We start from the raw sequence: 21960 nt of genomic DNA, 5'->3' as shown, positions 1-21960 counted from the left end.
TCGCCTGGTTTTGTTTTTGCAGGTTCTGGTTCTGCATATACTGCAGGATAATGCGCGCGGTGTTTACAGTGCTCATAATTGCCACAGTGATCTGAGCTGGCTCCATGTTCCCAGTGCTATGGCGTCTGCGCTGAAAAAAGGCGCAAAACGATTGTCTGACGTTGTTCTGATGGAAGGGGGGCGACTGACGACATGGCTTACAGGGAATTAAAATCAACAAAGGGGGTGGCTTTGCATCAAGGAGAAACACAAACAACTGTCACACAGAATGGCCCCCTCAAGGATTGAACTCAAAACCTTGGGTTTAGCAGGCCGTTGATTTCACGAAGGGGGTTGGGGGGGAGAAAATGAATACAAATGAATACAAAACAAATCTGGTCTATTTCTTGTTTTGATCCACTCCATCTCTCTTATACATCTTAGGCTGGCAGCAGACGGTGTAGTACGACTGCTAGCCATCGTCATCTCCTGGCTGCTCACCAGAAGACGGTGCAGTATGACTGCTGGCAGGACTGAGTCTCCAGGAGACGAAACTTAAAAAGGGAATGACCTGGTTAAGTCACTCCCATGTCTGCCCACGCGCCCCGACCGACCTCACCAAGGTCGGCTAAAGAGCACCCAGGAGTATGACGACGATGGCTACCAGTCGTAATGCACTGTCTGCTGCCAAAAGCTGCTATGTAGCAATGCAGTCCCACGTCTGCCAGCACCCAGAATTCCAATAGGCGACAGAGACTGTGGGAACTGTGGGATAGCTACCCACAGTGCAACGCTCCGGAAGTCGATGCTAGCGTCGGTACTGTGGACGCAGTCCACCGACTTAATGCACTTAGAGCATTTTGTGTGGGGACACACACAATCGACTGTATAAAAATGATTTCTAAAAAAACGACTTCTATAAATTTGACCTAATTTCGTAGTGTAGCCATACCCTCAGGATGACTTTGCAGAATTAGCAGGGTTTGGGGAGGGATGTGGACTTATGTTGACCGAATGTGCTTGATTTGTAGTAATTAAGTGAATAAACCTGGAGCCCTTGTGCTTAGTCATCCTTAGACTGAAATTGCACTTTAAGAATTTATTCAAAGCAGCTGGCTGTTTGGTATTACTTTATACATGTAACAAGGTCCCACCAAGTGATTTCTACTCTTAACCAGACAGTGACAGAAACAAGAACTAGTACTAGGATTCAGTGCAGTTTTACTCTTACTGCTCAGATACTGTGGATCATTCAAACCGTGGAGCACCTTTCATTCTATTTACTGTAGCTCCTGGGAGCAGCAACGCAGGTAAAGACATCTTCATCCTTAACTGACTTTCTCTGGCTTCTGTAAAAGCAGACCTTTAATATATTCTTGTATTAATATTGTTTGGTTTTTGGCTTCCTAGTTTGATGTCACTGCAACTCATTTTAGTGTCTTTTCTTAACGATGTGTCTGCTGCTTTCATGTCTGAAAAGTTCAGTAACTTAGAAGAAGGGAGGGGAAGGGTTTGGCAGGGTCAGCAGAGATGGTTGTGGAATCTTAAGTTTTTTGGAACACAGAGAAACATGTTTTGTTGCAGAACACAAGAGTTATGAGATGGCTTTGTATTAGAAGCAGTGTCTCACATAGTAAAAAACAAAACAAAACTGTTTCTAAGACTAAAAATTGCTTCTGGTTCTCTTTGACATTTTAATCCTTCACTGTAAATGTACAGAGTTGCATACACGTTTGGGTGGCAGTTGATGCTCAGGCATTTGGACATAATTTGTATTGCATCAGCTAGGCATTCTTGGCCAGTGCACACCTGACCAAGTAGAAACAATTGTTCCAATTTATTTAAATGACTTTCAGCCCTGCTTTCCTTTTTTTAGGTTGCTCCCTTTGTTTAGTAAGAAAAATGAAATAGCCAGAGCATCAAGGGAGTTGGGGGTGTGCTGACTGTCATAGGTTTGTGTGATCTTTTCATTGGCATTTAAGCAAATATAATATGCAGTGTGATTCCTCCAAACAGATTTGCTTTTAAAACACTAATTATCAAGTAGGGGCTTCCTACTGATAAATTACAATGCAAGATTTGTTTCCTATTTTTTACTAAATGTGGAACTAAAGACTATATAAAGCAGACTTCAGTTAGCTTGGTGTATCAATTTACTATATATGTATTTAGATTGCTGTAATACCCACAGTATGGTACATGCTTTCCACATGTTTGCCCTGAAGAGTTTTTCTCTTTCAGATTACAAAATGGATGAAATCTAGGGAAGGGGCTGTACCATATAAGCATTGATGGATTGATATCTGCACATATTGGTAGTACCAAGCTTTTTTCGCTTACATACACTATTCCCAGCTGCCCTGCAACCTAGCATTTTTTCCTGGTGAATTTCTTGTAGGGTTCATGTCACATGGTTCTTGAGGGACAGGCATGAGATGGGAGTGACCTGGCTTGAAAAGGGCAATCCATTTGTAAGGTGCATTCCATATGTGGGAGAACTGAATGACTGGGATAACAAAGCTATCAGTGTGTTGCTTCTTGTCCCTGTTCTCCCAGATACAAGGCTGATAAATAGTGAGGGAACAGGGATGCAGAGCCCAGAAGGGTGATGACAAACCTGAACCTGATGAGAGAAAAGGGAGCCAGTGGAAGATTCAAAGGTTTATTTTAAATATAAATCTAAGTCCGAAACAAAAACAAAGTTCTCCAGCACTTGAAATTTAACCATCGTCAGTACCGGCTGCAGTACTTTTAGTTACTACTTCATAAAGAGTATGTCAGTGTGATAAATGCAACAAACTCTTCCCCAATGGAGATAATGCTCCATCAACACTTTCTCTTCCTTAAAGCAGGGATCTTGAATGTGTGAATGGTGGCATTTGTGAAACTGACTGAGATCCTGTCCCTTCCCAATAGCATAAAAACTGGAAGTGAACAAAGGAGGAGAGGAAGCTCAGCCAGCTGTTGGTTAAGAGAATCTTAGATCTCCCCAAGTCCTCAGACTCTACCCACAATTGGTGGTTGTCACTCTTATCTTCCTAGTCCCACATCTGGCTGTGGATCATTTTCAGATAATGCTGAATCCCAAAGACGAAGGATGAAATAAAGCTTTATTTTGTATATACGTCTTAGGGAGGGCTCTGTGTATCTTGCAAATTGTGGGGTAGCAGTATACCTAACCAACTTTGTGTACCATAGAACAAACTATTCATGATCTGTCTTTAGAAGAAATTGCATGGCATTTGATAGTTCATGATATAGATTACTCCAGGGGGAATTCTGCACCACTGCACTTGTGGAGAATTCATGTCCCTGCAGATTTCTTTGCTTCCCTGCAGAAAAATGACTTTCTGACAGGGAAGCAAAGGGAAGCCACAAGAGCAGTCACATGCCTCTCCCCAGCAGTCGTTTTGGGTGTCCAGAGCAGCCAGCGGAGAGGTAAATCACCATGGCGGGGGATGAGGGGCTGGGGATGCCCTGACTGGTGGCTTCTATACTGTGCTGGGCTCAGCTGCTAGTTCTATCTGGGCTGGGGGTGGCGGAAGACAGGACATCCTCTTCCTCTGCAAGGAGTGGCCTGGTCCGGGTCAGAACCACCCCCCAGAAACCTCCCTGGCTGCAGGAAGCTCCACCCCCCCCCTACAGCTTCCTGCTCCCCTGTCCACCTAACCCCCATGCATCTGAACCCACCCCAGGCAGCTGTACCCAGAACCACCCCCCTCTCCTAGGTGCCTGCACCCAGAACCCCCCACACCCAAACCCATCCACCCTGATGAGACCCCCTGCACCTGGACCACACTGATGAGACCCCCTGCACTCAGACTGCCACCCCACTGAATGACAGCTGCACCCGGTCCCCCACCACCTGCACCCAAACCCCACCACCTGCTGAGCCCCTGCACTCGAATTTCCCCCTTTCCCCCAGCCCCAGCCACCTTCAGCTGGACCTCCACCCAGAACCCCCCAACAAAGCCCCTGTGCATCCAGATCACCCAGACTTCCCACTGAGCCACTCACACTCAGCTTGCCCCACCTAGAACCCTCTCACCTCACATCTGGGTCACACCCACACTAAGCCCCTCCACACTTGGATCCTGATGGGTTGAGCCTGCCTGCCAGCAGTTGGTGTGGGAGGGGCAGGACCCCACGGTCTTTCTGGGGCAGGCCCGGCCCTTGCACTGGGTCAGGGGCTGGTACAGCCTCACTGCCCAGTCCGTGTTGGCAGGGGAGGGGGGAGAACTGCTGGGTGATCTCTCACCTCCATGCAGCCAGTAGCCTGTGCTCCCTACTGCCATGCTGGAGCCTCCACATTTATTTATTGACAAATAACATTTGCAGAATTTTAAAATATTGTGCTGAGAATTTTTAATTTTTTGGCACAGAATTCCCTCAGGAGTAATAAGTACAGAATTTAGTTGAACAGGCTTTGCTGGGAGGCAGCATGGTGACACTAAGTCCTAAATCTAAAATTAGAGCCGTGACTCCTTAGTTCTGTTTTTTGAATCAAGATTGGGTATTCTTCTAAAAAATATGCTTTAATTCAAACACACTTATTTGGGGGAAGTTCTATGGCCTGTTAAGCAGGAAGTCAGACTACATGATCAAATTGGTTTCTTATGAATTCTTAGAATCTGTGAATCTAGTTCAGCATGGGTTTTTATTATTTGTAATGCAGCATGGAAGCAAAACATTGACTTTATTTTGTGTGTATCTACTATGGGTGGTGTTCACTCCAAGGTATTGCTTTTCTTTAATTTGAATCAGGATAGTACCTTATTCTATAAATCACATATGCTGCCAAGTGTTGCTGAGTGTGAAAGGGTCTATGGAGAAATGTTTAGATAAATGTGAAAAGAGGCAGCCATCCATGCTTTTTAAAGCTGCTAAGAAGTGGAAGTCCTACCAGTGCCACCCCTTAATTTTGATTGAGTGTTCCATATTTTTAATAGTCTGGTTAGGAGGTGTCAGATGAATTTGAGTCTCCACCCCTCTCTCGTTACTTAAAAGTTCCTCCTTTCTATCCCTTCTACTTTCCCTAGAGCCTCTTGATTACTGCACAAGATCTGTCTCTCCACTACTCTATTCCTTTTTATCCAGGGATCTCAAAACCGCAGTCGTTTGGGTAGTTTCTATGTGGTTAGCTCCAATGCCTGCCTCTGCTGTTGCCCAGAGCTTTCATAAATAGCACCATGAAACTGTTGTGATTGACTTTTTTGCTGCTGCTTGCTGCCTATAGGGTTCTGTGTAGTTAGAACCCTGCAAATCCGTGGATATCTGGACCATTTTTGACCAGATGCGGAAACAAATTTTGTATCCATGCAGGGCTCTATGTATAGTAGTCTTTCATTTCACTGGGCTGCTGCTTAGGAAGCCATGTGTAGATGTAGAGCCACTGAAGTGATCTCTCTTCAGACTTAGGAAAGCAGCACTGCCATGGGTTACATTTAGAAGGCCTATTTTGTAGCCATAAGGGTTAATTATTTTACTATTACAATGCCTAAGACTATATAAAAAGATTAGAGAATTATTTTCCTTTTGTATGCTTGCTTTGAGCGCATCACTTTGTGTATTTTACCTGTCCATATGGATCTCTCACGTAGCAATAGGGAGAGAAGAATCTTTATGAAGGTAGGGAAATGCGACTGTAAACAAATTGGCAGGGAGATTTGGGATCAGACGCTACCTCATCCCACCAGTAACTCATGTTTTTAAAAGACTAGATTTCTAGTTGAGATTTAAATTCTGCAGAAAGTGATGACTGAGTCCCCCACACTCATCACGTTTTCCCCCTTACCATTAGTGTGTGAATCCTTCAAACCCTGGTTTATAGCTCATCACAGCCTTCCCTAGTTTAAGCTATTGCCACTTACGAGTGAATTGGCCGTGAATGGGCCTGGGGGCACTTAGGAGCAGTTGTGCTCTTTCAGTCAGGTTGCATGCAGTTAAATATTCCTACACAATGAAAATAATCTAGTTCACCCCTCTCAAGAATTAGGACAAGCAGCCCAGAATTGGACCTGAACCTACATCTCTACAGGAGAATGTTACTGTAAATAATGCGGCACCTAAGACCACTTGACCCATCCTGTCCTTCCCAGTGAAAGCTTGATTCTGTTTAACACAGCGGAAGATTCACCACAAAGTATTAGGAAAGCCAAATTTTCATTTTTTAAGTGATGAGTATTTTAATAAAAAGTTGTCTAAATCTCTCAGGTAAGTGTCCAGAGCCTATAGCACCTGTAGATATAATGTCCCACAGGAACTAAGCCCTAATCCTATGCAGATTTGAACCTAAACTGGTGAGATTGAAGGTCACTTGGTATTGTCATAAAAACAAATAACCAAAGTAACTGAGAAGATTTCTGGGTTTGCGCTCTCTTCCTTGCAAATCCTTTTGCTTACCAGACACATTAGATCAGCCCTGCCCACCTTAGGGAAATTACAGTGCTAGCCTCCATCCTGCTGTGAAGAAACTCTGTCCTTGTCTAACGGATTTGATGGCAGGTTTAATTGAGGGCATTCTGGCTCTTGCTTTTCAATTAGTTCAGTCTGAAACTGATCTATTTTGGTTCCAACCATTGCTGAATGATTAAGATGAGAGTAGAGAGGTGGAAACTTAACCTGTAAATCACAGACATTTAGTGGTTAGAAGCAGATGTAACTTTTAAAATACTGTAAATTTGTGGCATTTCTCTGTTTTAATATTTCAATTTGGAACATACGAGCTGCAATATGAGGAAGTTGTGAACTGGCTCTTGTATCCTTTAACAAAGCTGACAGTCCAATCTTCAGGTTATCAGAAAGCTGGGAAATAGTTTTCTTGTAATGATACTGGGAGAACCATCTAAATCAAATGCTAAACCTTCAAGTGCCACTTGTATTTCTCATTTGGGTTAGAGCTGGAGAGGTAAAAATCTACCCTTTGCCTGTGTACCAAATAAGTGGAAAGTACTTAGAGGTCACAAGTAACTGCTATAAGTAAGAAGTTGGGAAGTTTCTTCTAAACTTCCTATTTTAACGTGAGCTGCTGCCATTCATTCTTGCTCTGAAGCAATATTGGGTGCATGCATGTCTCCAAATTTAAAAAGCTGTTATAGTAAGTTACTGAAACCTAGTGGACTACATCTTTACTTTCCATATTTAATTGGCACGCAAGAATTACTTTAAAAATTGTTATTGGCTCCAGTGACGATTGCAGTTTTTGGAGTCTTGTTTCAGAGACCTATGGCTGTGAAAGAGCAAATAGATAATGTGGACTTAAGTATGAAAAGTAGTAGTGTTGGCTCCAGTGGAGCTATAAAGTGTTATCTGTTGATCATGGGGTCATTTTTCTGTGGGAGAAGAGACAAGTGGGTGACAGTAGGTGTCATATTCATGCCCTCCCTTTCTCAGTAGAGAGGTGACACTGGAATTGGTCTCGCTTAGGAGACCTGCCCAACCTTAATGTGGAAACTCCTAGCCCACTGAAATACTGATAGGGTGTTGATCTTGGGGATGGGAGACTTGTGTGTTTTGAGCATCCAGCCCAGACTTTCAATTTTTAAAAATACTTACAGCTTTTAATGGTGTTAAATGAATTGGCACCTGCGATGAGGAAAGGAAACAAATGGCAGGTTCATTTTAAGTGAAAGTGATAAAATGGATCCCAAAATGATATCTTGAGGTCTGACCTGTCAGAGCTGAGTTGAAGTCTCTGGTATCAAGCACTGCACATCAGATCTACAAAATGATATTGAAGTAGATGCTGATCACATATGCATTCTTTCTCTCTTCACAGCACCATCATGGAAGAAGCTTGGCTCTTCCAGAAGTTAATAGCCTTTCTCAGGTGCCAGTGACTGTAGTATCAAGACACTACTCCCATCCACTTCTGTACCTGCCAAACCCTTTTATCTCTCTATATATAGAGAAAGATAAATGTTGAAATGAGGAAAAGTTGGTCTTGCATCCTGAGCTGCTGATTCATTCTGGAGAAATGTTTCCCTTTTGCTCAGGTCTCCTGCCGAATACGTTAGAATTACACTGGTCTGGTCTGTTTGTTAGTAAACTTATCACTTGAATTTCTATTGGGCTGGGGCAGTATTTTCATCTTTATGGATTATGGAACACAGTATATACACACATTAAATCTAATCCATATGACACCTGAACATCAGAACCTATTCATTCCTCTTGGTGAAGGAGTGAATTCCAACTTTACCTGTTGGTCCAGACGTCTCATCCTCCCAGAGCTGAAATATGGGACACTGCCTGCCAAGTGCAGAACACTGACCCCTGAAGTAAGGCAGCCATATCTTCTCTTCCACTTTGAATTTGGGTGGTTGTACTCCATCAGCATCTGTACCATTGGGTCTCCTTGTGCTTTTTCAGAAGTGTTCTGCCTTCTAGGCTTATAACACATAGGTAACGGAGTACAGATCAGGAGGAGCACATGAGACCTAGCTATATGGGAGCTACATGAATACTGCTCTTACTGTGCAACTTAAAGGCTGTAAAGTGAAACGGTGCCTGGAAAATTGCTGAACAGTATAACGTCTCACTAAAACTGGGACAATTATGCGGTGTTGATTTCTTTGTCAGTGAAGTCTTAATGGCATTTATGCAGCAGCATTCTTGTTATGTAGCTTTTAAAGCTTCCTAATTACTGGCTTTTGTGAAATAACTTTCATGGTAAGAAGTAATCTTAAAACATTTTGAAAATGCAAATTTGTATCCTTAATTTTTTTTGCAGTATTTTGAAGATTTAACATCCTCAACCTTTGGCATATGTTAACCAGTTCATGTTAGATCTGGACTAAAGCGCCTTTCTTTCTTTTTCTTTCAGCCGGACAATGAAATCTCTTCAGACTGCAACCATGTAAGTATCAGTTGATTTTCTTTGCTCTCTAGCTAGCTATAGCATTTTAAACTTACTTCCTGCGGCAACCCCTGGTTATTTTGCAGAGACTGAAAACAACACTTTCCACAAGCTGTAATGTTTTCTGTGCCAATATGGGTTCCTGGGCTGACTCTCAGCAAGGGAACATGGAGCCAATTTCTTTACCATTACACACCATCTCATTTAGGCTTTCTAAATTCAGATTTGCAGTAGGAAGGTGCTGGCTGCTTAACTCTAAATCTTCACCTGTGGATCACTTGGGTTAAGCTAGGAGTATCCAAAATTTCCAGAGTTCTCAATGTGACCTCATCTTTCATGGAGGTTGCAACTCCCAGTATGCAATGTTTGGTCTTCTCTGGAGGTGAGTTCCTTGGCTCAAGATGGAGTATTGCATGCCGAGACCTGTAGTCTATGAACCACACCTGTGTTAAAGGTGAAGGTAGTTAAAATCTTTTCTGTCCTATGCATGGCCCTCAGTTGGGTAAAGTCTGAAAATCCCTGATTTAAATTGTGTGGTGTATTCAACAGGTCCTCTCTGTGTAAGCTGGATCATGGAGATTTTCACAAACCATAAAAGGTAGAAAGAAGCCAGACACTGACATATTTGTCTTGACAAAGAGCATAGAGTTGCCCAGTTAGCTCAGGAGGTAATTGTGACAGTTCCCAGGGCTGTGGGCCTTTAGCATGAGGAAGCCTTGTCTATGCCTGCCGTGGGTCAGCTTACAACTCCACTGGCAATAGAGGCCCCGCTGTCACTCTGCAAGTTAGCGACAGGCACACTCCAACTCTTGAGTTGTCCGAGAGTCTCTCTGGAGTGTCCGGCCCCTCGTCCACTGGGCTCGCAGTATTCACAGATTTGCTGCTTCCAAAGACACAGTACAATCCCGGCTTACCAGTTCCTCCTCTGATCGCTGCTCTGCTTAACACATAGCACTTAGATTTGTTTATGTTGAAAACAAGTATACATTTATTTAGCAAAGCATAGAGATTCAAGAAGTAGCAAGTAGAAAAATTGAAAACAAACGGTTACATATAAAATAACGCAAAGTGCATTCTAGAGCCTAGACTTAATTAACAAGGTATTCATGTCTTGTAGAGTATTGCTCACCCCAAATCCTTGCCAGGCTTTACAGCCAGGCTGGCTGTGGCCCTTCTTTCATGAGAAGCATGCTGTCACATTGCCTGCTAGCTGAAGGATTCCATGGGTCCCTTTGCACTCCCTGTGCCATCAGCCAGTTGGCACCCGAGGTTCACTGGGTCACAGGAATATTCTGAAGAGTACTGTACTCTTGCACTTAATGCTCTTAGCCTTAGAAAAATCTGATTTACACAGTCATCTTCATTCACTAAAAATCTTAGCCACTCACATGGAAACTGCTGTTGCAGCTTAGAAAAGAACACAATCAGTTTGGTTTATTGTTTCTAAAGCTATGGGAAGGTATAGTGCTTGGAGATAGGAACATGCTGCTGGGTCTAGGACAGGTTTTCCTCAGCTTACCTTGTTTATCAATGACCAGCCTATCATTATCAAAATTCCAGATTGCCAAGCAGACACTTGGAATTCACTGTTGTAGTTGAATTCAATTTGGCAACTTTGCTAGTTTTGTGTTCATTCTTAAATAAAATAATTAGATTAGTTTTTATACAGTACCAAATGTCTTTGCTAGGATTGTGCAGTGTATTTCTGAGCTCTTAACAAAGCAGATCCAGATGTGGATGAGTTTTAAATATCCTGTAAGAACAAAATGATGGACCAATACTTGCTGCCTGAAATGGTGGGGGCATTCTCCAAGGGCCTGCTTGGTATGTGTTGACTTCATCCGTCAGGCCTGTTGTGATCCTGTAGGTTCATAGATTCCACGGCCAGAAGGGACCATGGTGACCATCTAGTCTGCCCTCCTCCTAGCACAGGCCAGAGAACTGCCCCACTTTTTCTTCCTGATGTAATAGGCTGTAGAAAGCCCAAGTTCTTGCTGCTACAACCAAGGCTTCAAGTCCAACAACTTCAGAATCCTAGATTCCCTATCCCCTACCCCCCACCACAAATAAATAAAAAGGAACCAGCTCCTAGTATGTCAGAACTAAAACACTCCCAACAGCCCAGTCTGGATCCATAGCCATTCTGTTATGACTGGTGCTGCGAAGAAGACATGGTGCCGAGAGGCCCCCTCATCATGGCCCAGTGCATAGAACAGATGATAAAAATACCGAAGGGGTCATGCATAAAAGTATCCCTGGGTGCAGAGGGTGTGGGATTGAGAATCAAATGTGTTTTGCATCTGATAATTGATAGTGTTCTCCCTTCCCCTGCTCTGCCCGGAGAGTCCCTCAGATCAGAGTTGCGCCTTGGCTCCTACCAGGGAAGTTAAGGCTTTATCCAAACTTCATGTCTGTGAGCAATCCTGCATTTCCCAGCATTCCTTGGTCTGCAGTCTTTGGTTGCATTCTCACTCGTCTCCTGTGAAAGCATTTGATCTAGTTTATAGGGACTCAGACCTGTGAGCTTTCATCTGAGGGAAAGTCATCTTGGTAGTTCCTTGATCTGGGAGTCTCCTGTTAAGTCTATTATTCCAGTATCAGTACATTCTTGCCATCTTTAATGTTAACCTCCCAGTTCATGGTGGAGGTGTGTCTAAAGTCCTTCCCCACCACCCATCTTTGGGCTTCTCCCATGCATTAGCATCAAATGATGGCGGCTCTTATGGCTTTTTCATACCTTTCTGAAAGACCTAAGCACAAATCTCCCACCCTTTCCAGAATACCCTAAGGACCTGTCATCTCCATGTCTGATCTTTCAAGTACTGGAGTTGAGGGAGTGGAAGAAATACATAGGACTGTTGTTCCTGTGTCATCTTTAATGCTCTGTATGCTGCTGCCTCTGCCTTCTGAAGACTTTTAAACAGAGTTGTCCTACTTAGATGACAGCACGTCTGCTGCCTAATTATTTTTTTGATTTTTTTTTGTTTGTTTTATCAAGTGTTGATGTATAATGCAGGTCTGACACAATATTGGCTTGACCCCTTAATAGATTATTTTGTCACAAGTACAAAATATGTGTTTGAAATATACATTTTGTGGCTTAAACTCCTGGTGCTTCTGGAGAGAAGTGCAATAGAATAAGCTAGTAGTGGCAACTGGGATATGAGGCCAGGCTAACTTTGGTCTGTTGCCAAGTTTATTGAATTCTTGCTGCCTTGTCTTATATTTCTTCCTTTAAATGGATCTACTGCTGAGGTGCCATAGGGCAGCTGGAACAACCATGTTTATGGAGAGCATAATGTGCTAAAAGTGAAATTCATTTTCGATCAGTATAAACAATTAGATCGTATTTAATCAACTAATCCCAGACTCTCTCCTGGCGGGGCAGTGACATACAGGAGTTTGGGTGTTAACTAGATCTGTTGTACTGCTGAAATGCCTTTAGCCTTTCGAAGAGAGAACCCCTCAATTTTAATGGCGTGCCATCACAACACAATTTGTCCTAGATGTTATCTTGTTAATAGCCTTCTGAAGTGGGAAGTGAATGAGCAGCTGACTGGAATCTCCTTTCCAGCCAGGCTGGAGTTAGAAGGTTTCTGGCATGAATCCAGTTCATACTGAGTGCATCACTGTATCTGCATAGAGCAGGGGTAGGCAACCTATGGCACGCGTGCCGAAGGCGGCACACGAGCTGATTTTCAGTGGCACTCACACTGCCCGGGTCCTGGCCACCGGTCTGGGGGGCTCTGCATTTTAATTTAATTTTAAATGAAGCTTCTTAAACATTTTAAAAACCTTATTTACTTTACATACAACAATAGTTTAGTTATATATTATAGACTTATAGAAAGACCTTCTAAAAACGTTAAAATTTATTAGTGGCATGCAAAACCTTAAATTAGAGTGAATAAATGAAGACTCGGCACACCACTTCTGAAAGGTTGCCAACCCCTGGCATAGAGAATACTATGTTACACAACTAATACAGAAAGATTAGTGAATTGAATGCATTACTTTGCTAAAAGCTCAGCAGGTGTTAACTTAGGATGTCTTCATTGTCTTATAAACAAAGATCATGTGATTCAGAAAATGGATTCATTGGTACCTTTCCTTTTAATGACTCGATTAATGATCATATGTAGAAATTTTGGCTTTGGCAATCGTTTGCTTAAAATGTCGGACGATAGATGGATGACTATTGAGGTCCCTTCCAACCCTGATACTCTATGATTCTATGACTATATAAGACTGTAATAAATGTAATTGATGGACTTTTTCTGCATAGCTTTAGATATGACCGAAGAATGAAGCTCATGCATAATGAACCACAGTAAGGGCTTGTCTACACTACCTGCCGAATGGGCAGGCAGCGATCGATCCAGTGGGGGGGTTGATTTATCACATCTAGTATAGACTCAATAAATCGACCGCTGAGCACTCTCCCGTCGACTCCGGTACTCCACCAGAACAAGAAGCGCAAGCGGAGTTGACAGGAGAGCGTTAGCTGTCGACTTACCACAGTGAAGACAAGTACATCGACTACAGCTACGCTATTCACGTAGCTGAAGTTGCGTATCTTAGATGGACCCTGCGCGGTAGTGTAGACAAGCCCTAAATGTATGTGAAGGAGATTGCCTCAGTTTCTGTTTTAGTCTGAAGCCAAAAAAATCTGTTTATCATCCATAGGTGCAAAACTTCCAACCCTTCCTATACAAAATAATGCATTCTCTCTTTTTATTTAGCTGTTGTGGAACTACAAGTTGAACCTGACTACAGACCTGAAGTTTGAATCCGTGGCCAGAGAGGTCTGTAAGTCCACCATAGCAGAGGTGAGGGTGAAGAAAGGGGATGGCTTCATCTCTTTGTTATATTAGTGGGTTCTTCTTACCCCTCTGCCACCAAAGCAAAAACACTTCAAATCCATCTAAAGAACACTTAGAGCTTGTCTAGATTGGGGGAAATGAGTGGTATGCTAAAATGATAGCTAATTGGTAATTAACGCAGTTTAAACACTGCTTAGAACCTAATATAGACAAAGATGTTAAAAAAATGTGTTAGCTGAACCAGTCTAGACAAGCCCTGTCTACGGGGAGATTGAACTGACAATAGACCATGTCCCGTCTTCCACATTTGGGGGGAAGGAAAGAGGAGGGGAGGGGAGGGGGGAGGCTGGTTCCTGGGGATATCATTTGATATTTGCAGAAATGTCTAACTTGAGTGGTAGCAAGTGGTTGGATAGGAGGAATGATAGGAACAGAATAAAGAGAAACGATAAACTAAGAACTCCTCAGTTCCTGCTTGGCCTATCACAAATCCACAGGGACTGGTTTATGGCCCAGTCCCTTGGAAATGACCTCTTTTAGTGTGCTGCACCCCAAGGACCCACACAGTTCCATAGGGGCAGGCCCGTGGCCTCCAAGACTCTGAAATTGGGCCTTCCACAATCCCTTTCTCTACATGGCTCCCTGCAAAAATCCAGCCAAAACAATCTCCTGTGGGAGGCTTGTACTGTGCCTCTTCAGGGCACAATGTTCTCAGTATTTGCAGCAACAACAGCAGCATTTTCAAAGCAAGGGAACAATTTATTAGTCATCAGGCATACAGAATCTGAAAGTTCTTAGATTAGTACAGAGAGACAAAGGTTAAGACATGGTCCATGCTGGCCCAACTTGTGTAATCAGCCAGCCAAGCTATTATGGAATCCATTTCTCTGTCTGCTTTTCAGTCCCCAAGGAGAACTTCTGTCCCGCACTGTGCCCAAAGGCCAGCCCTTGTCCCTGACACCTTGCCCCTTTTTTCCTCTACCTGGGGCCTTTGCTCCGCTTTCCTGTCTAAAAGTGGGGGAAATCTACTATTTCTTGGTCATTGGTTGCTAACTATAACTGTCCTGTCCATTGGGGTTCCCATTGTTTTTCTGAATTATCCATTGATGTGGGTTGGTTCCTGCCAGTTGTTTAATGACCCATTCATTCCACCACAGACAGCTAAATGAGAAACACCTCAGGTCTGCCCCCAAGAGCGGATCTGACCCTTTGTACCCCCTGGATAGGAATGCAGAGTACATTGGGAAAGCGAGGCACACACAGGAATTATAAAAATATTAAAGATTCCCACTTTGTCACACCTTCCGCCAGGTGTTTTGTGTAGATTGGATTCTTCCATTCTTTACTGAGTACTAACAGCCACTCCATACTTAAGGTTGCAACTGAGTTTCCATTACAAACCTCATTTTCCATGTTCCCTTCCCCAGTAAAATCCATGTATCATATTGGCATCAAAATTGGTTAGCTAGGTCTGGGATCAAAGTAGAATTTTCTTTTTAAATTTGAAGTGTTTCAAACAACGGGTTCCTGAATGATGGAACTCTTCTATTTTTAGCTTGCCCTAAGAGTTAGTCATCTAGTTTGTGTTGCACTGCAAGGCACTCTGCTGTGTTTGGAAGTGTATAGCTCCAAAACAGAAGCAACACTACAAATATCTCTACAAGCTGACACTTTGCAGTCAGAGTTAAGCCAAATGCTTTCTATTTTCAGCTCTTTGGTTTCTGTAATAGAGCTGCTGCAGAATTTTTACAACCCAGGCATGTTTGAGATTGCTCCCTTATCAAAGCACAGTTAATTTCCATGTTTATACGATGACTGTCTAGCATTGTTGTAAACATTACACTATAAATCTTAGATAAAAGCTCCTAAATGCAGTGGAGAAAGACACAGAATTTTAATTGTACATTAACTGCCATAATCTTCCTCTTATATAATTTTATGGTGACTAATGATACAAACAGGTGACATCCTGGTTTTATAAAATTCCAGTTTGATTTTAAAATCAATCATACATGCTACAACTCTTATTGATATTTAACAGCAAAGTAGATGCATGAAACAAACTTGGTTTTGCATTGGATAATGTAGATTATCAACTTGAAATTTTGCAAACTGACTAATAATAAAAAAAAGAGAGCTTTTAATAGACCACCCTTTAAAATGTTTAAGAATTAAAAAGTCATACCATACGTTCCTATTGGGGGAACATGACTTCAAATTTTTATTTAATACATTACATACCAATTTGAATTGTCCTGTTCGGTTCCTGACCACTTTGGCTACATTTTGATTTTAATATAGTGTGATTTTTTTCAAAAGCCCTTGAGGGAATTAGGCAACCAGCTTCCATTGGAAGTCACCAGGAGTTAAGCACTCTAAAAGTTTTCTGTTAAAAATGGTTAATGCTAATGTGAAATGGTAGTCAAATTGACAAATAATATTATGGTTGTATAAGCATTTGGCCAGGAGTTTAACCCATGATAACATGGCGTCCTCTAGAGCCAAAAATGGGGTTTCTTTAGAAGTGGCCAGAAGCAGCAACCTAGTACTTGCTGTGTTCTCTGCACAGTTGACTGAGCTAGACCCCATCTTTGAAACTGAATTATTTGCACTTAACTCAAAAGAAATTACACATTTTGTCTTGTCTTTAGTGATCTCACCCAACAACTCTTATAACTAATTTTTCTAGGGGTTATATAGGTTAAAATGTTGAAATTGCACTATATTTTTAATGTTAGATTATTTGATAAAACCATTGTCCTTACGAATTAGGTTTTTAAATGGCCACATGCTATAGTTAGCAAATAAATATAGTTATTTAGAAAATAATTGATTGATAGATTATCAGGCAAAAAGGAATCATTGTGATCATCTAGATTGACCTCCTACATAACACAGTCCAGAGAACTTCCCTGAATTAATTCCTGTTTGACCTGGAGAATATTTTATGTCTAGCTTCAACTACCAGCCATTTGTTACTGTTTATACCTCCGTCTGCTAGATGGAAGAGCTCTTTATTATCAAATTTGTTCCCCTGTGTAGGCACTTATATGATCAAGTCACCCCTTAACCTTCTCTTTGATAGACTCCGGGAGGTTAATCTATTTAGTTTATCACTATAAGATATGTTTTACAGTCCTTTAATCATTCTCATGGCTCTTTTCTGAACACTCTCCAATTTATCAACATCCTTCTTAAATTGTGGACACCAGAACAGGACACAGTATTCCACTAGCAGTTGCACCAGTGAGAAATACAGAGGTAATATAAACTCTCTACTACTACCGAATAAGTCCACTGTTTGTACATCCAGTGATCACTTTAGCCCTTTTGGTCATTGTATTACACTAGTATCAGAGGGGTAGCCGTGTTAGTCTGGATCTGTAAAAAGCAACAGAGAGTCCTGTGGCACCTTTAAGACTAACAGAAGTATTGGGAGCATAAGCTTTCGTGGGTGAATGCCCACTTCGTCGGATGCATGCATTCACCCACGAAAGCTTATGCTCCAATACATCTGTTAGTCTTAAAGGTGCTGCAGGACTCTCTGTTGCTGTGTATTACGCTAGGAGCTTATGTTCAGCTGATCTATTCACCATGACCCCCAAGTCTCTTTCAGAGTCAGTTTCCCAGGGTAGAAACCCCCTTCTTGTAATTGTGGCCTGTATTCTTTGTTTCTAGATATATGACTTTAGATTTGGCTGTATTGAATTGAAACAGCTTGGTAAGCAGGACACAAGCAATCCAGATCACTCTGTCCTCTTCATTATTTACCATTCTGTTCCAGTCTGCGTCATCTGTAAACTTGATCAATAATGATTTTGTTTTATTACAAGACAAAGCAGAACTTGAATCTTGATGATTTTGTTTTGTTTATTAACTAGCATAGAGCCAAGAAATGATCCCTCTGGGACCCCACTAGAAACGTACCCACTTGATGATTCCCACATACAATTACACTTTGAGACCTCAGTCAGTTTTTAATTTATTTAATATGTTGATTTTGTTTCTTAAAAAAATGTTGTGCAGTACCAAGTCAAATGCCTTACTGAAGTCTTAAGTAAATTACATTGACACTATTACCTTTGTCAACCAAATTTGTACGCTTATCAAAAAGATATTGTTAGTTTGACAAGGTCTACCTTACATAAACCCATGTTACTTAGCCCTTATTATATTACTCTCCTTTAATTCTTTATTAATTGAGTTCCATATCAGCTCTTTGGTTATTTTGCCTAGGAATGATCTAAGGCTGACTGGCCTGCAGTTACTCAAGTTGTCCTTTTTACCCTTTGTTATTATTGGCACAACATTAGCTTTCTTGCAGTCCTCTGGAACTTACCTAGTGCTCCAGGACTTACTGAAAATCAAATTAACAGTCCAGAGCTGCTTGGCTGGATCTTTTAAAACTCTCTGGGTATATCTACACAGAATTTTGGAGTGGGAGTGAGCCTGCCAGCCCAGGTCAACAGATTCGGGCTAGCGCTCTAAGTATAGCTGTATATACAGCATTCTGAATTTGTGATTTGGGCTCTGAAGCCCACCTCCCGCACTAGTGTTCCAGCCTGAGCCACAGCTTCAGAATGCTGTGTACAGTCATTTAGTGCTAGTGTGAGCCCCACTAGCCTGGTCTATTGCCTTGGGCTGGGACTCTCACTACTGCTTGGCCCAAACTGATGTGTAGACATAACTTTCATCACACCGTTTGTACACCTGCTGATTCTAAAAATGTCCAACTGCTCCTACTAAATAATTGAACACAACTCTTTCTCTGAACAGATCAAAGAATGTGCAGATGAGTTAGCTGGGAAAGGCTACTTGGTGTCCTGTTTGGTGGACCATAGAGGTAACATCACTGAATACCAGTGTCACCAGTATATCACCAAAATGACAGCCATCATCTTCAGTGATTACCGTCTGATCTGTGGCTTCATGGATGATTGCAAGAATGATATTAACGTCCTCAAATGTGGCAGCATTCGACCTGGAGAAAAGGTATCCATAGAGCAGATGGATGGGAAGTGGGTTCATAAAGATGATACTCGGGGAAATTGGATGCTATTGTGGGACTTATATGTACACCAGACTTAATTATAATGACTGAAAACCAACAAAAGAGACACAAGCTACAAAAAAAGTGATGTGTCCCTGCTTGCAGTGATTACCTCTGTAACAAGTTGTCTCAATTATTGTTAATGCTTGAAGTACTTTACTGACATGCTAGGAAAAATGCTGTCTTACTTGCTCCCACCTCAGCTGCGATTGATTTGTCTCCACTCCCACCAGACCTCCAACACAATTTAAAATAGTAAACAAATTATGTCTTTGGTCACGCTTATGTGACTTTTGCTTTATATGGTGAATCTTACAGTCAGGATTTAGTCTCCAGACAAATTTCTCTGTTCCTTGATGCATACTGTCAAATCTGATCTAGGAAAGTCTTTAGTGTAGGGGAGGCTGCTCATGTGGCCTGCCAAACCCATCCCTCCTTTCTCAGGGGGTTTAAATTTGATACAAGACGAAGCAGAACTCGGATCTTGCTGTGCAGATGTCTTCATGGGCCTTGGTTTGTGTTTTTTTGCAGCATACCATTTGCTGCAAGAAGAAAGAGAACGTTTGGTAGAAGGGTTTTTGGGAACCTCTGGTGTATTTAAGTGATGTTGTTCACTAGTAGTGTACTGTTTTTATGAATTAAAAAGTCCACTTGTCCTTTCACCCTCCATTGGTTAATTTCCAGGCTGTTAAAATAGACTCTGCTGTCCCTGTTAATGCCCCCTTCATTCCATTATGATAGAAGAGGTGCGCATATCAGTTTGTGTTTTAAGGTTTGTTCCTGATTGGTTGGTCAGACCTGATCACATCTTCCAGCTCTTGCAGCAACCTGTCTGACTGCACAGCATCTCATTTCACTGGAAGTGTGGGGCAGTAGTTAGTTTAGACAAGCTATATCCACTTCAACGCTGATTGTTCATTCATGAACCATTTAAAGACACCAAAAGTTTGTGGTAGGATAATTGGAGGAAGTAGGAAGGATTTCTAGGTACTACCTCCACATTCCTATTTCAGTGGAGCTTATGTAATCAACATTATGGTACTGTTTGTTTCAGTGAACTGTTACTTTATCCCTTGTCATCAACTTACCCATAAAGTTAAACTTGACTACACTTTGTACAGTGCTTTGAAATACAAAGTCCTTAACTTTAATTACATTGCTAGAGGTTGAATCAGCCACTCGTGGAGCGGTGAAAAGGTGCTGTCCTAGAAAATAGAACAATTTCTTGGTGGAGATGCAGATGTGGTGCTTTGCTGCTCCAGTGAGACCTTCACTGGCATTAGCAGATCCTTTACTGTGCAGCATCTTAAATTGCAATGCAAGTGCGGACAGGAAGGTTGTATAACTGAACAGCAGGAAGTGCAAGTAGGTACTGCTTAGACCAGCTTGTTCTGTGGGTGTTCCTAGTCTGGGGAAATGAGTGAAACTGGCAGGCCCCTAGAGCTTTGGATTGGTAATTGTCTTTGAGTACTTTTCAGCAACCTTGTTTCATTTTTGGAGAAAGCATCTGTTTTTGTCCTTTTAAACTGGAAGGTCTTTGGGACAGAGACTTAAATCACAAGTATGGTATTGGTCCCCTATACTGAGTTGGGCACTTAACTGTGGTTTGACCAAATTAAAATATTTATAGAACCAGTGAAAGAATCTAGCTGAGAGGGAGAATAATAAGAGTGCTGAAATCATAGAATCATAGAATATCAGGGTTGGAAGGGACCTCAGGAGGGTATCTAGTCCAACCCCCTGCTCAAAGCAGGACCAATCCCCAGACAGATTTTTACCCCAGTTCCCTAAATGGCCCCCTCAAGGATTGAACTCACAACCCTGGGTTTAGCAGGCCAATGCTCAAACCACTGAGCTATCTCCACCCCCGTGCTTCACCACCCTCCTAGTGAAAATTTTTTTCCTAATATCCAACCTAAACTTGCCCCATTGCAACTTGAGACCATTACTCCTTGTTCTGTCATCTGCTACCACTGAGAACAGTCTAGATCCATCCTCTTTGGAACCCCCTTTCAGGTAGTTGAAAGCAGCTATTAAATCCCCCCTCATTCTTCTCTTCTGCAGACTAAACAATCCCAATTCCCTCAGCCTCTCCTCATAAGTCATGTGCTCCAGCCCCCTAATCATTTTTGTTGCCCTCTGCTGGACTCTTTCCAATTTTTCCACATCCTTCTTGTAGTGTGGGGCCCAAAACTGGACACAGTGCTCCAGATGAGGCCTCACCAATGCCGAATAGAGGGGAATGATCACATCCCTCAATCTGCTGGCAATGCCCCTACTTATACAGCCCAAAATGCCATTAGCCTTCTTGGCAACAAGGGCACACTGTCGACATATCCAGCTTCTCGTTCACTGTAACCCCTAGGTCCTTTTCGGCAGAACTGCTGCCTAGCCATTCAGTCCCTAGTCTGTAACAGTGCATGGGATTCTTCCATCCTAAGTGCAGGACTCTGCACTTGTCCTTGTTGAACCTCATCAGGTTTCTTTTGGCCCAGTCCTCTAATTTGTCTAGGTCCCTCTGAATCCTATCCCTACACTCCAGCGTATCTACCACTCCTCCCAGTTTAGTGTCATCTGCAAACTTGCTGAGAGTGCAGTCCATGCCATCCTCCAGATCATTAATGAAGATATTGAACAAAACCAGCCCCAGGACCGACCCTTGGGGCACTCCGCTTGATACCGGCTGCCAACTAGACATGGAGCCATTGATCACTAGCCGTTGAGCCCGACCATCTAGTCAGCTTTCTATCCACCTTATAGTCCATTCATCCAGCCCATACTTCTTTAACTTGCTGGCAAGAATACTGTGGGAGACCGTATCAAAAGCTTTGCTAAAGTCAAGGAATAACACATCCACTGCTTTCCCCTCATCCACAGACCCAGTTATCTCCTCATAGAAGGCAATTAGGTTAGTCAGGCATGACTTGCCCTTGGTGAATCCATGCTGACTGTTCCTGATCACTTTCCTCTCCTCTAAGTGCTTCAGAACTGATTCCTTGAGGACCTGCTCCATGATTTTTCCAGGGACTGAGATGAGGCTGACTGGCCTGTTGTTCCCCGGATCCTCCTCCTTCCCTTTTTTAAAGATGGGCACTACATTAGCCTTTTTCCAGTCATCCGGGACCTCCCCCGATCGCCATGAGTTTTCAAAGATAATGGCCAATGGCTCTACAATCACATCCGCCAACTCCTTTAGCACCCTCGGATGCAGCGCATCCGGCCCCATGGATTTGTGCTCGTCCAGCTTTTTA

General features: G+C 42.5%; 1 protein-coding gene across 1 annotated transcript in view; it reads left to right on the top strand.

The window, feature by feature from the left end:
- GLG1 (golgi glycoprotein 1) overlaps positions 1-21960 on the top strand; it is a 185937-nt gene that overhangs the window by 94314 nt on the left and 69663 nt on the right. Inside the window, exons 2-4 of the mRNA XM_065416480.1 lie at positions 8804-8836; positions 13579-13665; positions 18436-18651. Coding sequence (XP_065272552.1) covers positions 8804-8836; positions 13579-13665; positions 18436-18651 — 336 coding nt within the window. The remainder of the gene's footprint in view (positions 1-8803; positions 8837-13578; positions 13666-18435; positions 18652-21960) is intronic.

This window comes from Emys orbicularis, chromosome 14 (genome assembly GCF_028017835.1).
Source record: "Emys orbicularis isolate rEmyOrb1 chromosome 14, rEmyOrb1.hap1, whole genome shotgun sequence".
NCBI lineage: Eukaryota > Metazoa > Chordata > Testudines > Emydidae > Emys > Emys orbicularis.
Note: the sequence above shows the minus strand (reverse complement) of the source record. Positions and strands in the feature narration are given on the sequence as shown.